A 14710-nucleotide genomic window follows, 5' to 3' on the forward strand; every position below is an offset into this window, starting at 1 on the left:
ATGAGTATTATTTCTTCTTCATGTGAAAGTTTATAATATTACCTAATTTAGTAATAATCTATTTGAATTTTAAGCTCTTCTTAATAAGGAAAGAGATAAAAAGAAAATCATCAACACATCTATAATAAGTTAAAACCTATATGTTATTAAATATTTGAAAAGTATTTATTGTATACCTACAATTCAAGATTGAAGGAATTTTCATTAGCACATTTTTGTTATGCGTTACAGATTTTACTTAATCCAATTTCATGAGTGACACGCTGTCTTTAAAAAGGATGTTTAGAAGCCTCATGATTTATATATTCTTTGTGATAGCATTTTTCAAAAGCTTAAATGGCAGTGAAAAATGCCTTCCCAAATGCTTTGTAGTTCGTGTTTCACAAGTTCTCTTGTTGGCTCAATTTTGAAATGTGCAACATCTGTTTGATAGTTTCACTAATTCTACAAATAGAAATCTATAAATACTTTAGACTTCTAAATTTATGAATACAGTAACAAATTCCATATTTGCAATTCTCAACGGCCTTTGTGAGAGTTCTTTTTAGGGATGGTAACTAATTTTGCAGCAAGACAATACCCATTAAAATAGCAGCAGCAAACAGTTGGGCAAGTGTCCCCCAATCTTTTCCAGTGTGTTACACATAGCCAGTCTCCATTTTTAGCCTCTTCCTGGAACTTCACATCTTTGTTGCACCACAGTGACTACAGCCTACCTCCTCCTTCCCAGGCAACCATTAGCAAAATGTAGAAAAAGGATACCCACAACGTGCTACAGCTCACATGTGATCTGGGGGTAGAATGTAGAAGAAATTTTTTGATTTTTATAAGCAAACTTTGCTTTTCTCTTAAATGTAAGTTCATTTATTCTCTCTCTCATTCCTCTGGCAAGAGGAGGCCTTGCCCTTAAGTTCAACATTTATTGTTGCTTTTATTCACTTCACAGGTAAATTGGTTTGCAATCATAGCCGTATGATCATAAAATAAACTGTTTTAAAAAAGAACAGGTTGATATGGCCAGGCACAGTGGCTCACGCTGTAATCCCAGCATTTTGGGAGGCCCAGGAGAGCGGATCACAAGGTCAGGAGATCGAGACCATCCTGGCTAACACGGTGAAATCCCGTCTCTATTAAAAATACAAAAAATTAGCTGGGCATGGTGGCAGTTGCCTGTAGTCCCAGCTACTCAGGAGGCTGAGGCAGGAGAATGGCATGAACCCGGGAGGCGGAGCTTGCAGTGAGCCGAGATCGCGCCACTGCACTTCAGCCTGGGCGACAGAGCGAGATTCTGTCTCAAAAAAAAGAAAAAAGAAAAAAAAAAGGATAGGTTGATATAATAACCAAGAAAAGAAATTTTAAAACTAGCTTAAAAATAGAATTTCCAGTCTTAATATTATAAAATTTAGCAAAAGTCTATTTAAAGAATTATGTATAAGCATTTAGAGAAAGAGAACATTCATGTGAATTATAATTTTCAAGCTTATTCCTTCATTAATAATCAGAAAAAAGTTTAATACCCTTTATTGAAAAAAATGGATTATTATTTTAAATTTTGTGCTTTTTCCACAGAAGTTAGGCCTTGAGTTTCTAGACATTAGATTGTTACTGACTGACATCTGGTAGTGAAAAAGCCATGAATTCTCTGTTATCACTATTTTAAAGACTTTTAACATGTTGTTAGTACATTTGGATCTTGCTTCCCATTTTGATCATCTTGAAGACTGCTCTTACAGGTATAATGAACTGTTTTTTAAAAAAATCTTTTAGTTGGATGTAGATTCATCTGTTCCTGTAAGTTACTAGAGTCTATGATATATATATATATATTTTATTTCTCTTCATTCTTATGACAAATTCCTAGAAGGGAAAAATAAGGATACAATAACACCTTTTGAATGTAATTGTTTCAGACGCACAAGACGACAAGATATAAGAAATGGAGACCCACTGACTCACTGTTCAGACTTACACCATGGTAAGTCACATTTTTCATCTTTCAACCTGCTAAGGCCAGGCTAAAATCATAATAATGCATATTCATGCATATGCATGCAATGTATGCATCTCTCTCAGAATACTTAAAGAAATGCAGCCGAAGACAAATAAAATCTTACAGAAAGAAAATCCTAAAGAACACAAGGCACTGAATTATGTTTTATTATCATAAATTATGTTTTATTATGATGATAAATGCAAAATTTTAGATGCTTACAAGGCTTAAAGCTCAACTTTCTTATATTAACAAAAAGAAGCCAAGTTTAAGTACTTAATTTTGTATATACTAGCAACCTGAGATGAGTAGGGAATGGAAATGTACATTAAAATATACCAAAGTAAAAACTACAGTCTTAAAATATGCCTTAAAATGATTCATTTATATGCTCATGATATAAACCTAATATATCATTATTGGGTATCCTAGTCAAGCAGAAGATAATGTGAATATCTTTACACTGAATTACTAGTAGGGTATTCCCTTACACTGGGCATTTTGTACCAAATTCATTTTTTGCTTCCTAAAAGATGTCAAAGCCTATTTAATGTCAAAGTTGCTTAGTAAATGCAGAAACATCAACCAACCTTCACTTAAAATGGAGTAAAATTGTAGTGATGCCCCACTTTCCATAATTGAAACATTATGCCATTATTACTATGGAAATAATAATGAGGTTATGCTTCCCTCTGCTGGGGGAACTTATCAATGACAATACTGCTAATGAACATAGTTAAAAATGGCTGAAATGTACAATGTAAACATTGTCACTTAACATAATTATTCTATTAATTTTTTTGAGGCCATTTATTCTAAAAGTAGTTAATATTTATCAGTTGACTTTTCTTTGATTTACTAATTTTATGTGTGGAATATTCATGTTTATGGATTTTAATAAAACATTACCACACATAGAACCCCAGCATACATTCCAAAACTTACTTTCTAAAATTCAGATCCCCCTTCGCCATAAGCTGGATGGGCTGGTATTTGATTTACAAATGCTCACGGGATTGTTTGGGGAATCCTACTACCAGGAGACGGGTAACCATGAATAAAGCCAGTGTTTCGGAACCACTTTGATTGCAAATTTTCTCACCAGGGACTTTCCTATCTGTGATTATCTTTACTATAAATAAGAAAGAGACCACAAAACTGGAGTAAATGTTATGACTGTCCCTGCATTAGTATGGTGCATTTATTGAACACTCCCCTTAAATTTTTTCAAATAGCATATTTCAATCAAATCCTAAAATATTTGCTAATCTTTCATTAATCTGTTTCATGGAAAAATATTGAATTATGATCAGCACCATTCCAGCAATGTAGTATTTTGAAATATTAATTCATTACACTAAATAATCTGTTTGCCTATATGTGCAGAGTTAATGATAATTACTGGAAGTAAAAGAATCAGGAGAATGTAACTGAACCAATCAGACTTTAATCTCCATATCAAAATGAAACATTATTTTACTCATTGTATATTTCTAGGTTTATATCAAATACAACATTATGAGTATTGTAGATAACAAATATTTGTTGAATGACTGAATGATCTAAAAATTTCAAGTTATAATCTAGATACGTGTCTTATTACTTTTGTTTTTCTGTAGAGATTTGAACTAATAGCACTTATTGATTTTTGTAAAAAATACCTTATGTCATACATTGTTATTATCAACACCATTATATTCAAAAATAAGATCTCTCTTAGGAAACATCATTATGAATTAATCAATTGACTAATATATATTGATTATATGCCATCATGTGTAGGACACTATGCTGTGTTTTGAAAATTTTTAGAGATTATATGCATATATAATCTTAATGGCATATTCATTTGTTTAGTGATCCCTTTATAGATTCAGTTAGAATTTCAAAATTATATTCATGCTAGAGTTATGAGTGTAAATATATATGGGGAAAAACTGACCAAAGGAATTTTTATGAAAAGTAAGACTGTGGATACATAAATATTGTTAACCATTAAATGACTGGGGTTTGGAGAGTGTTTCAGATATTAAAGATGTGTTTTGATAAAATTAGAGTGGTTAAAGACTATTAAAATTTGGCATATAGAAGAATGGCTTAGCCATAAGAAGTAAGAAATAAAGTGAGTGTAAATAAATTTATCTCCTGATTCTTATGTCAGATGCACACTGGAGAGAGAAGAGAAAGTGCTACTGTTCAGTGTTACAGGGTCTTTTGGGGGAGGGTTGTGGTAAACAACTCTAGATGTTTGTGATATCTGAGAGGAAAGGGTAAACTAGCCCAGCAAGCCCTGCAGCAATAAAATATTCCTTTTTGAATGCCTCTTTTCCCCTTGTCTGCTTGTTTTGATAATGACCACACATAAACCATATACACCATAGATTTCACTAAATTTCAAATATTTGGAAACTAAGGTAGGCATTCCCATTTGGCCATGCTGAGTCTTACCATTAGGAATCAGTGATTATTTTGGAATAGTTGACGTCAGTATTTGAAAGTAAAATGGGCAAAAATCCGGAGCCCAGCCTTACTAAATCATGTATGTTGTCTTGCTAATATTAATTCTCACATTGAATAAAATATATGTGCTCATGTGGAAGCATAAAAATATGAGATGTTTTCACAGAAAGCTGATAAGCAACATGAAGCCAAATTATACACTTCAGGATGATCAGTTCCAGCTGTAATGGTAAACACTCACTCTATAGTTCTGTAACACTCTATAGTTTACACATCCAGAGGTTTTAATAGAGAGACTATATACAGAATAACTCAGAATTAAGGTGGAAGAAATTTCACTTTAGATGAAACATTTAACACTCACTTGGCACTCTGCTCCCTTATATGTAAAGTGGCTCGAGTGGTGAACTAGGCCAGGTGAAACAGAAAAATCCAGCTACACCTCCTCTTGATCCCAGGATACTCTCCTCTGTCGCCGGTGGCTGGTCACCTAGGGGAGATTTTAGTATCAAATCTTAATATATGTGTGCTGGCAACTCTTGTCTTCCCACTCACACCTCATACAGGAAGCTAAAGAGGAAGCTCAGGTTGTTTCCAATCTGTTCCCTTCCGTAAAATAATTGCTGTGTACAAAATTGGAGCTCATCTGACTTTGTACTCAAGAAAATGACTGACGAAGGCAATTTACCTATAAACCACTTCCCATTTTCTTTCTCACTAAGAATGGGCCATATTATGATTTACATGTCTAGAAAGGAAAAAAAAAAACTACACCATCAGTACTAATTTTTTTTAACTGTACCATCATGTTAGGTTTCTGAATCTTTTAAATATTTTATATCCTATCTTCTAGTTGAATGCCATCATTGAATTTCACTTTCTAATAGTTTTGCATGCATGCATTACCTTCCTGGCACCTCACAGTAATATGTCCACAGAATCCAATCTTCTTAATTATCTCCACAACTGTCCATCTCAATTCATATCTTGGTTGGCATCAGAATCATTCCAAAATTTTATAAAATGTCTTTGGCAATGCCATCTTTATGATCTGTAGAACTGTAAATTTAGTATTTTGTAGCAGTGCTATTATAGTCTGTGCCTTAGCCTCTTCCAGTGGTGAATCTGAGCATTTAGCCCCAAGAGGAGTCTCAATATTTGATAGATGAGCATGATGTCAGCCCTAAAAATAATCCCTACCTTTAATAAATTATCAAATTTCATCAAGTCTCAGATGACATAATATAAAATACACCTTTTATGTACTTTTAAGAAAAAAAAAAACTGCTGAAGATGGTCAGTCTACTAGATGATCCCAGCATCAAACTGGGACACCAAATGACTCAGGACTAGACTAAAGGAGAAATAAACTCTTATTCAGATGATAATAGCAAGGAAAATTGTCTGTTTCAATCATAATCATGTCTGGTTAGAAAGAGATTAAAAAATACTCCTTGAACTACAAGGTGGTATTTATGAAGATTTACTTTCTGAATTCACATGAACAGAATGGACCCAAATTTCAGACAGAGACTTTAATTTAAAGAGGTATCATATCAGTAGGATCCCACATATCTGGCAGAAGTAAGAAAGAATTTCTCCTAGAAAAAAGCAACTTCAACTCAGATCAAGAACAATTGTAAGACACATTCTGATATCAGAGATATGAAAGTATAAAGAAGTGTGCGTCTTAGAATCAAATACTTGCAGTATTAACTTCTATGATTTTTATAAACCCTTTTTGAATATTTTCACTGGAGATAATCAGTCATCATGACACTTGTCTTCTGCTTAGGAAAAAAGTCTAATTATTCATATTATATGTGTGCAAGGCAAATGCACAGATAACATGAATAAGAAGAGGTTTGAAATAGCTTGCGTATCATTATTCTCCATTGAAGTCTTTAAGTATGTCATCAGAGATCACCTGTTCATACACCTACAATTTAACTGTTACAAACTAAGATTTTTTAAAAGCTTGCTGCATTTTTTATTCCAAAAGTTATAAGGATCCCATACCATTAAAATACAGGATGGTATTTTCATTATTGTTTATGGAAGGTTTCTGCTTCAGCAAATAGGTGTTTTCCATCTCCCATCATATCTCTTGGGGATAAGTAAATGAAACATTAAAGTCCATGTTTCCTGATTTTTTAAAGTAAACATTCCTATGGTAATTTTGCTCTGGCATAGAGATTATTTGTGCTTTCTTTTGTAATGCATTTGCTATAAAATCATGAAAATAAAACATACCAGATGTTCAATATAAACTAAATAAATATTACAGTAGATATCTTCATATTGGTATTGCTTTTTAAGTAAATGAGTTTCAGCCTGCCCTATATGAAGCATATTACCCATGACATCACAAGACATCAAGTACAGTGTTCAATGTAACTATTCAAGTGGCTTCTTGAAGCCACACAGCAAATTTTATTATCATATTTCAAATTAATCATCTCTGAAAGTAAGATACTGGTGACTCTACTCCAAAAAATACTTATGAATAATAAAATTAAAATATATTGGCCCTATGACTGTTTAACCATTTGTATATATATTCATACCTGTATCTATATGTGTATATATATGTATGTGTGTGTATATATATACATCCATACACATATATACACATATATAGACACACACGTATATATGTACACACACACACACACACACACAAGCCAATTTTAAATTCAAATCTTCAGGAATTTATGGATTCAGGAAAGATTAGAAACTACTTAAACTGTAAAATTCTAAATGCTATATCCTGGTTAATAATTACTTCCCAGCACCAAAGACATCTTAATTTAGGGCATAAAACAAAGTAGTTTAAAATTAAAATTTTAGCCAGGTGAAAAATTACAAGTTTAAATTTTCTTTAAGGTTTCATTGTATTTTTGTACTTGGCAAGCTACATCCACTAACTTCATATTTATTGGTCCTATTTCTAGTAAATGGGTTAAGCACACATGCATGTTCTTAACTACACATTCATGCATTCATTTGTTGGTACATGCACACATACATGCCTGCAAACACACATTGAATATTTACATAGAATCTAATTGGTGAAAATGTCATACTAGACATTGGAAAGACATTGTACTAGGCATTACCTCAAAAAGTAAACAAAATCACTGTTATATACTTCAGTATATACTGTAGACTTTTATTTGCACTACAATATATGATATTATTAAATAGTTTGTTAGGTTTTTTTTTTTTTTTTGATGGTGTTTCGCTCTTATTGCCCAAGCTGGAGTGTAATAGCACAATCTCTGCAAAATGCAACCTCTGCCTCCCAGGTTCAGGCAATTCTTTTGCCTCAGCCTCCCAAGTAGCTGGAATTACAGGCATGCACTACCATGCCCAGCTAATTTTGTATTTTTCTTTTTTTAGTAGAGATAGAGTTTCATCACGTTGGTCAGGCTGGTCTTGAACTCCTGACCTCAGGTGATCCACCCTCCTCAGCCTCCCAAAGTGCTGGGGTTACAGGCGTGAAACACCACGCCTGCCTGTTAGCCATCTTAATGCTCAGGTTCAAAATATACATGAATGTTAAGAATGAATGAATTTTTTTGTTTTCATTTTACAAGTTTTTAAATAGTTTATGTATTTTCAAGAGATATTGACTCGTCTTTGAAATGTTTTCCAGCCACTGGAAGTTAAATTAGTCTTTTCTACTGATAGAGCATCTATTGTATTTCTGCAGAAAATCATGTACAGTCCAATGAGAAAAATCTAAGTAATGCTGTTTATACTTTAAGTTAGGCATTGCTACAGTATTCTGTGTTACCAAGAGTTTATGGGCAACACTTCCTTTCCTCCTATTCTTGACCTTTGACACTGAGTATTATTGAGAGAAATACTAAAATTATAATGAAAACCACTGGAATTTTATTTCTCTTTATGTGGTACAGCAACTAACTGTATTTGCTAAATAACCTAAATAAATATGTAAAATAATTGGCATTCATTTACCCATCTCCTAAATTATGTTTTAGTTTTACATTTATTATTTACAAATTAAACTTACAATAAAGTAGAACATCAAAATTGATAACAAATCAAAATTGAATGAATATGGTTCACAACCTCATCCATCTCTGTCTTCTCTACATAACATCAAATTTCCTAAGATGGTTGCATTATTAACATTTCAATCTTGTGAGACATTTATGGGGTTAAAATGGAGAGTGAATAAATAGAAAGCTGAAATGTGATGCCTTCTGTTTCTGCTATATTGGAAGAGAATCAAATGCTAAATAAGGCCTTTAGCAACATGATATTTCTGGTCAAATGATGGATATCATGACTTTTTTGTTGTTACAAAAGGAAGCAATTTATTTAACTATTTTCTTTCCTCCCATTCTTTCTGGTTTATTAGCTTCATTTCATTTCCATAAATTATCCCACTAAAAGAGGAAATGATTAATTGAAGATTGCTTCCTTAAAAACATTATTTCTTGTCATTAACAGCTGCAACGTATTGAAACATTGTGTTATCCAAACACACTGTGGTGCTTTTAAAATAATTTTAATGTTTTGTTGCTCTCAATTATTTTGTTCTAACCATTCAGATGGTTGAACCCATGGGGAATCATTATGCCAATTTAACAAGGATACCCTTCTTTTCTACTCGCAATTTTCATGACAAAAGTTTGTATGCAAAACAGTTGCTTTCTAAGTGTGAAATTTATTTAGAAATGATTTAAAATGAGATTGCTTTCTTTCTGGAAGCCCACAAAATTATCTATTACATGACATCCTTTAGTGATATAGGTATCCTTGGAGATGTGAGAAGATACTCATATGACTTCTCAGTTCTCTTTCTCTTCTTATTATTCCCTATTTGGAATTTTTGATTTTGGAGTAGACATGATTAGTCATCATTATCTCCCACCCTCTCTCAAGGCAATTTTTAAAACATTATTAAACTTAACAAATTTAGAATATTTGAAATGCTTACATCCTCCAGCAGTTCAATAAAGTATTCCATCATAATCAGGGTTATAAACTCTATTTCCTTTTTGATTGATTAAACTTTTATTCATTTCTTTTATATAATTATGATAACTCTATGTCTTGAGGATGTCAAAGTTACATGAGATTTCAGGTTTTAAATTCAATGTGTTACCTGGATTTGCCATTTAGCAAACATCAGCTAAGCGTTTACGATTACCATTCTGCCAGGATTATGAATACACAGTGTGGTGGGCCAGGGGAATAAACCAGATTAAAAATAATTGTAACAAATATAACTACACATACTTTAAGAAGATAACTAAAAAGAGATTTTTTTTGGCAATATAGAAGAGGAAATATTTCTTTGATGGTTGTAGGGGAGTAGGATTCACATTGAGGAGTATAATTTGTCTTCATTTGGATTCTCAATAAAGGATTTTAAGATTTAATTAGCAGTTGAATCTATCATAATAGCAATAATAATGATGTCACCTGACATGTTTATGACTATTGCTGTGCCCAGATATTGTGCTAAGATTTTTGTACAAGTATATTTTAAGAACAACAATAGAAAGGGTTATAAAAGACTGGTGCAGTGGCTCATGCCTGTAATCCCAGCACCTTGGGAGGCTGAGGCAGGCGGATCACCTGAGATCAGGAGTTTGAGACCAGCCTGGCCAACATGGTAAAACCCTATCTCTACTAAAAATATAAAAATTAGCCAGCTGTGGTGGCAGGCACCTGTAATCCCAGCTACTCTGGAGGCTGAGGCAGGAGAATTGTTTGAACCTGGGAGGCGGAGGTTGCAGTGAGCCGAGATCGTGCCACTGCACTCCAGCCTGGGTGAGAGAGTGAGACTCTTTCTCCAAAAAAAAAAAAAAAAAAAAAAAAGGAAAGAAAAGAAAAGAAACAAAGAAAAAAAGGGTTATAAAAATATTTCACTGTCTAAAATTGCTAAATGACCTATCTAATATATAAAAGATGAGTTGAAATTGTTTGGTAAAAATAAAGATAAGATAAAAATAACAACAATGTCACACACATAGAGCAAGAAGACTGAGAGAGAACAAAGACAGACATGTGGCAAGAATATTTACCAAGAAGTTATAAGCGTAAGACATACGTTTGTCTAACTGCTTTTTTTCAGTCAATGTAGATGGAAGTATGATCACAAAGTCCATTTCAAAATAAAAGAATCTGTTGTTCACGAGAATCTCAATAATTTCTAGAAAGTAAAACCAGAAAGAAAAATTTCCCAGAAGTAAACATAGAGTAAACACTGCAATGCAATCAATATCATATTAAAAATATTGTGACATCAATACAGTGAATAAGGGAGAATTGACAAAGGTCTCACTCAGCATAGGGTGGGAACACCCTGCCAAAACCAATTTAATAAAATCAATTGTCCGATGTGATTAACATGGTGTGTTCCTTGTAAACTGCTCTCAGATCAACTGGTTTAATCCAGAAAAAGATTTTATATCACTCTTATCCTCAATATATAAGATTTCATATCTTTCAGAAAATATGTCCTCACCAATATTTCCTTAGTTGAGTTTTTGTTTATATTGGGTAACCATGAATTAAATATACTCTCTGAAAAGTACCTAGAGTAGAGCTATACTGTGCTGCCATTTATATGTATGGCTGTTTGCTTTAATAAGGAATCAAATTGATAGCATGCAGTAGGGGGACTATAGCAAATAATAAAGTAGTATATATTTCAAAATAGCTAGAGGATTTTACATGTCACCACAAAGAAATGATAAATGTTTAAAGTGATGGATAAGGTAATTACCCTGATTTGATCATTATACAATGTATACATGTATTGAAATATCACACTGTACCCTATAAATATGTACATATATTATGTGCCAATTATAAACAAAACAAAATTTTTAAAATTGATAGTTTTTTGTTTGTTTGTTTGTTTGTCTGTTTTGAGACTGAGTCTTGCTCTGTCACCCAGGCTAGAGTAAAATGGGTTGATCTTGGCTCACTGCAACCTCCGCTTCCCGGGTTCAAGCACTTCTCCTGCATCAGCCTCCAGAGTAGCTGGGATTGTAGGTACCCGCCATTATGCCCCGCTAATTTTTTGTATTTTTGTAGAAATGGGGTTTCACCATGCTGGCCAGGGTGGTCTTGAACCCTAGACCTCAAGTGATCCGTCCACCTCGGCCTTCCAAAGTGCTGGGATTACAGGCGTGAGCCACCATGCCCGGCAAAATTGACAGTATGTTTGACATCCCAAGAAAAAGTGAAGAACTTAATAAGGTTATAAGATAGGAACCGAAATATTATTTCTGTTCGTACTTTTTTCTGGAGCTGGAGAGAGAAGGGGGCTGGAGGGAGACAGAACACATTGTTAATGGATTTCTAATGTTTCCTATATTGTACAAAATTTATGCAAGTGGTTGCGGTAGAGCACTCAGGAAATGGAAAGGATATTCATTGAATGCCTTCTAATTATTATTTTAAAATATTGATTAGGTATCTCTTTATAAGATGTCAGGTTAGGGGAAATTAACAGAAAATTTTTTACTTCTGAACACCCAAATAGATGGGTGCTTGGCTGAGGCCATTTTAAATAAAAGTTCTGTTCCTAAGTCAGAAGCTGCTGATGGTAGAAACATCCTGTGGCAGAAGACTTAATAGAAATAACTGTATCCAATAAAAATTTACTTTTGGCCGGGCACGGTGGCTCATGCCTGTAATCCCAGCACTTTGGGAGGCCGAGGCGGGCGAATCACCTGAGGTCGGGAGTTCAAGACCAGCCTGACCAACATGGAGAAACCCCGTCTCTACTAAAAATACAAAATTAGCTGGGTGTGGTGGCGCATGCCTGTAATCCCAGCTACTAGGGAGTCTGAGGCAGGAGAATCGCTTGAACCCGGCAGGCGAGGTTGCCGTGAGCCGAGATCACGCCACTGCACTCCAGCCTGGGCAACAATAGGGAAACTCCGTCTCAAAAAAAAAAGAAAAAAAATTACTTTTAATAATTATTGCTGATCGCAACAGAACCTAACAAACAAAATATAAAATAGGAGAATCTTAAACCAAAGAAATACAATAGTATCGCTGTATCTTGATCGTGATTGATAGTTAACATGACAGGGCTTTTAGCCTCACTGGTCACTAGCTGGATGATTCTGTTTCTTTTTGTTGGACAAAAAGGGGAAAGAAAGGGTAAACTTGGGAAATAATGAGACTGTGAGGTACTGGCAAGAGTAGTTATCAAAGCAAACTTACTAAGGGCACCAAGCTCATAAACCAAATTAACCTATTTTTGTTCTTGCCTTATTTAGGTGAGAAAGTACCTGAATATCAGAATGTTTCTTGAAGAGAGTGAAATATTAGTATATTAAACTAAAAACAATTTGTTATCATAATTGCTAAATCAAACACCATCTTATAGTCTATAAGTCTATAAGACTATAGTCTATAGTCTAGATTCCACTATGAAGAAGTAGCAGATCAAATGAAATAATTTTTAAATATAAGAATATTTTCTATTGAAACAACTATTTTTACATGTTTTCTGGTACATTGGAAAAAGCTTGCCACCACCAGAGGATGTCTTGAAGAGGAAATGAAAACTGAGCAGTTACCTAGAACTACAAGAAAGATTACCAGAAAATTATCTCTGTGGACTAACTAGAATGATTAAATTAGTTAGAAAGAAGACAACTAAGTGATTTTTTTTTAATGTACCCATTGGTGGCCGGGCGCGGTGGCTCACACCTGTAATCCCAGCACTTTGGGAGGCTGAGGTGGGCGGATCACAAGGTCAGGAGATCGAGACCATCCTGGTTAACACGTTGAAACCCTGCCTCTATTAAAAATACAAAAAACTAGCTGGGCGTGGTGGCAGGCACCTGTAGTCCCAGCTACTCGGGAGGCTGAGGCAGGAGAATGGCATGAACCCGGGAGGCAGAGCTTGCAGTGAGCCGAGATCGCACCACTGAACTCCAGCCTGGGAGACAGAGTAAGACTCCGTCTCAAAAAAAAAAAAAAAATATATATATATATATATATATATATACACACACACACACACATATATATATACACACACATATATATATATACACACACACACATATATATATATATACACACACACACATATATATATATGCACCCATTGGTGTTACATTGGTATTGAAACACTTTTATTTTCTATTATACTACTTACGTGGCTCCTCTTATCTGAGTCAATTAATGTATTGAAGGATTTATATGAAGTTCTATCTTTGAGAGTAGTAATTTATACCATAGTTTTCTTTAGTAGCTTTAGCAGATTATGCAAGAGACAAGTCAGTTGCAATTATAAATTTCTACCTGGGAAAATAGACCTAGGAGACATGGCTGTTGAGAAAGGAGATGCTGGCAGATCACTGGGTTGTTTGTTTCTAAATCCAGTGGATTTTTCTATATTTTGATGTCATATATATTATAATTCATTCATATATAGAGATTGAATGAAAGGTCTTCTCCTAAAAGTATTTCTTAATAAAAAAAGTTTAAACGGGCCTGACGCAGTGGCTCATGCCTGTAATCCCAGCACTTTGGGAGGCCGAGGCGGGCAGATCACGAGATCAGGAGATCGAGACCATCCTGGCTAAAATGGTGAAACCCCGTCTCTACTAAAAATACAAAAAAAAAAAAAAATACAAAAAAACTTAAACCACAGAACAGTTAGAAAAAAAAGTATTCAATGTAAATAGCATTAACTTCTGTGACAATGCGTTCTAATTATTCAGGTAGCTCCTGAATTACAGATTTTCCAGCCCCTGTTGGCCATAGCAATTAAATTCACCTGTATCCCAGGAAGCAGCTATCTTACAAACGAGTATAGCAACATGTTCCATATGCATTCAATTCAAGACGCACTAATAATCTCAGAGGGGAAAAAAAAAACAGCCTATACAATATAGATATTGGCACATGAAGATATGCATGTCCAATTTTTTTTTTAAAATGTGACTTGGAATCAGTTAAATATTATTTCTTTACATTGCAATCATTTCTGATTTATTTTCCTATTTCCAGGGCATTGATCTTTTCAATAAGAGACAGATAATTCCCAATATTGGAAGAGTTTTGTTTCACACCTAGGGCATTTGAGAAACAGGCACTGAGGTTGACACCTCTGTAGACAGCAATTGAAGGTAGAAGGTGGAATGAAGTAGGTAGGGTATGATGAGAGTAGGAGATGATAGACACAGGCCTTGTACAGGGATTGTATGGGAGTAGCATTTTTGAAGGCTTTAAACCTAGTGAGAG

General features: G+C 34.1%; 1 protein-coding gene across 18 annotated transcripts in view; it reads left to right on the plus strand.

The window, feature by feature from the left end:
- The window catches only part of SEMA3A (semaphorin 3A), a 541127-nt gene that overhangs the window by 517759 nt on the left and 8658 nt on the right, over positions 1–14710 (plus strand). For all 18 annotated transcript variants that reach the window (XM_063708664.1, XM_055392175.2, XM_063708667.1 and 15 more), the window contains one exon: positions 1911–1975. In XM_063708664.1, the coding sequence (XP_063564734.1) occupies positions 1911–1975 (65 nt within the window). The remainder of the gene's footprint in view (positions 1–1910; positions 1976–14710) is intronic.

Source organism: Gorilla gorilla, chromosome 6 (assembly GCF_029281585.2).
Source record: "Gorilla gorilla gorilla isolate KB3781 chromosome 6, NHGRI_mGorGor1-v2.1_pri, whole genome shotgun sequence".
Classification (NCBI taxonomy): Eukaryota; Metazoa; Chordata; class Mammalia; order Primates; family Hominidae; genus Gorilla; species Gorilla gorilla.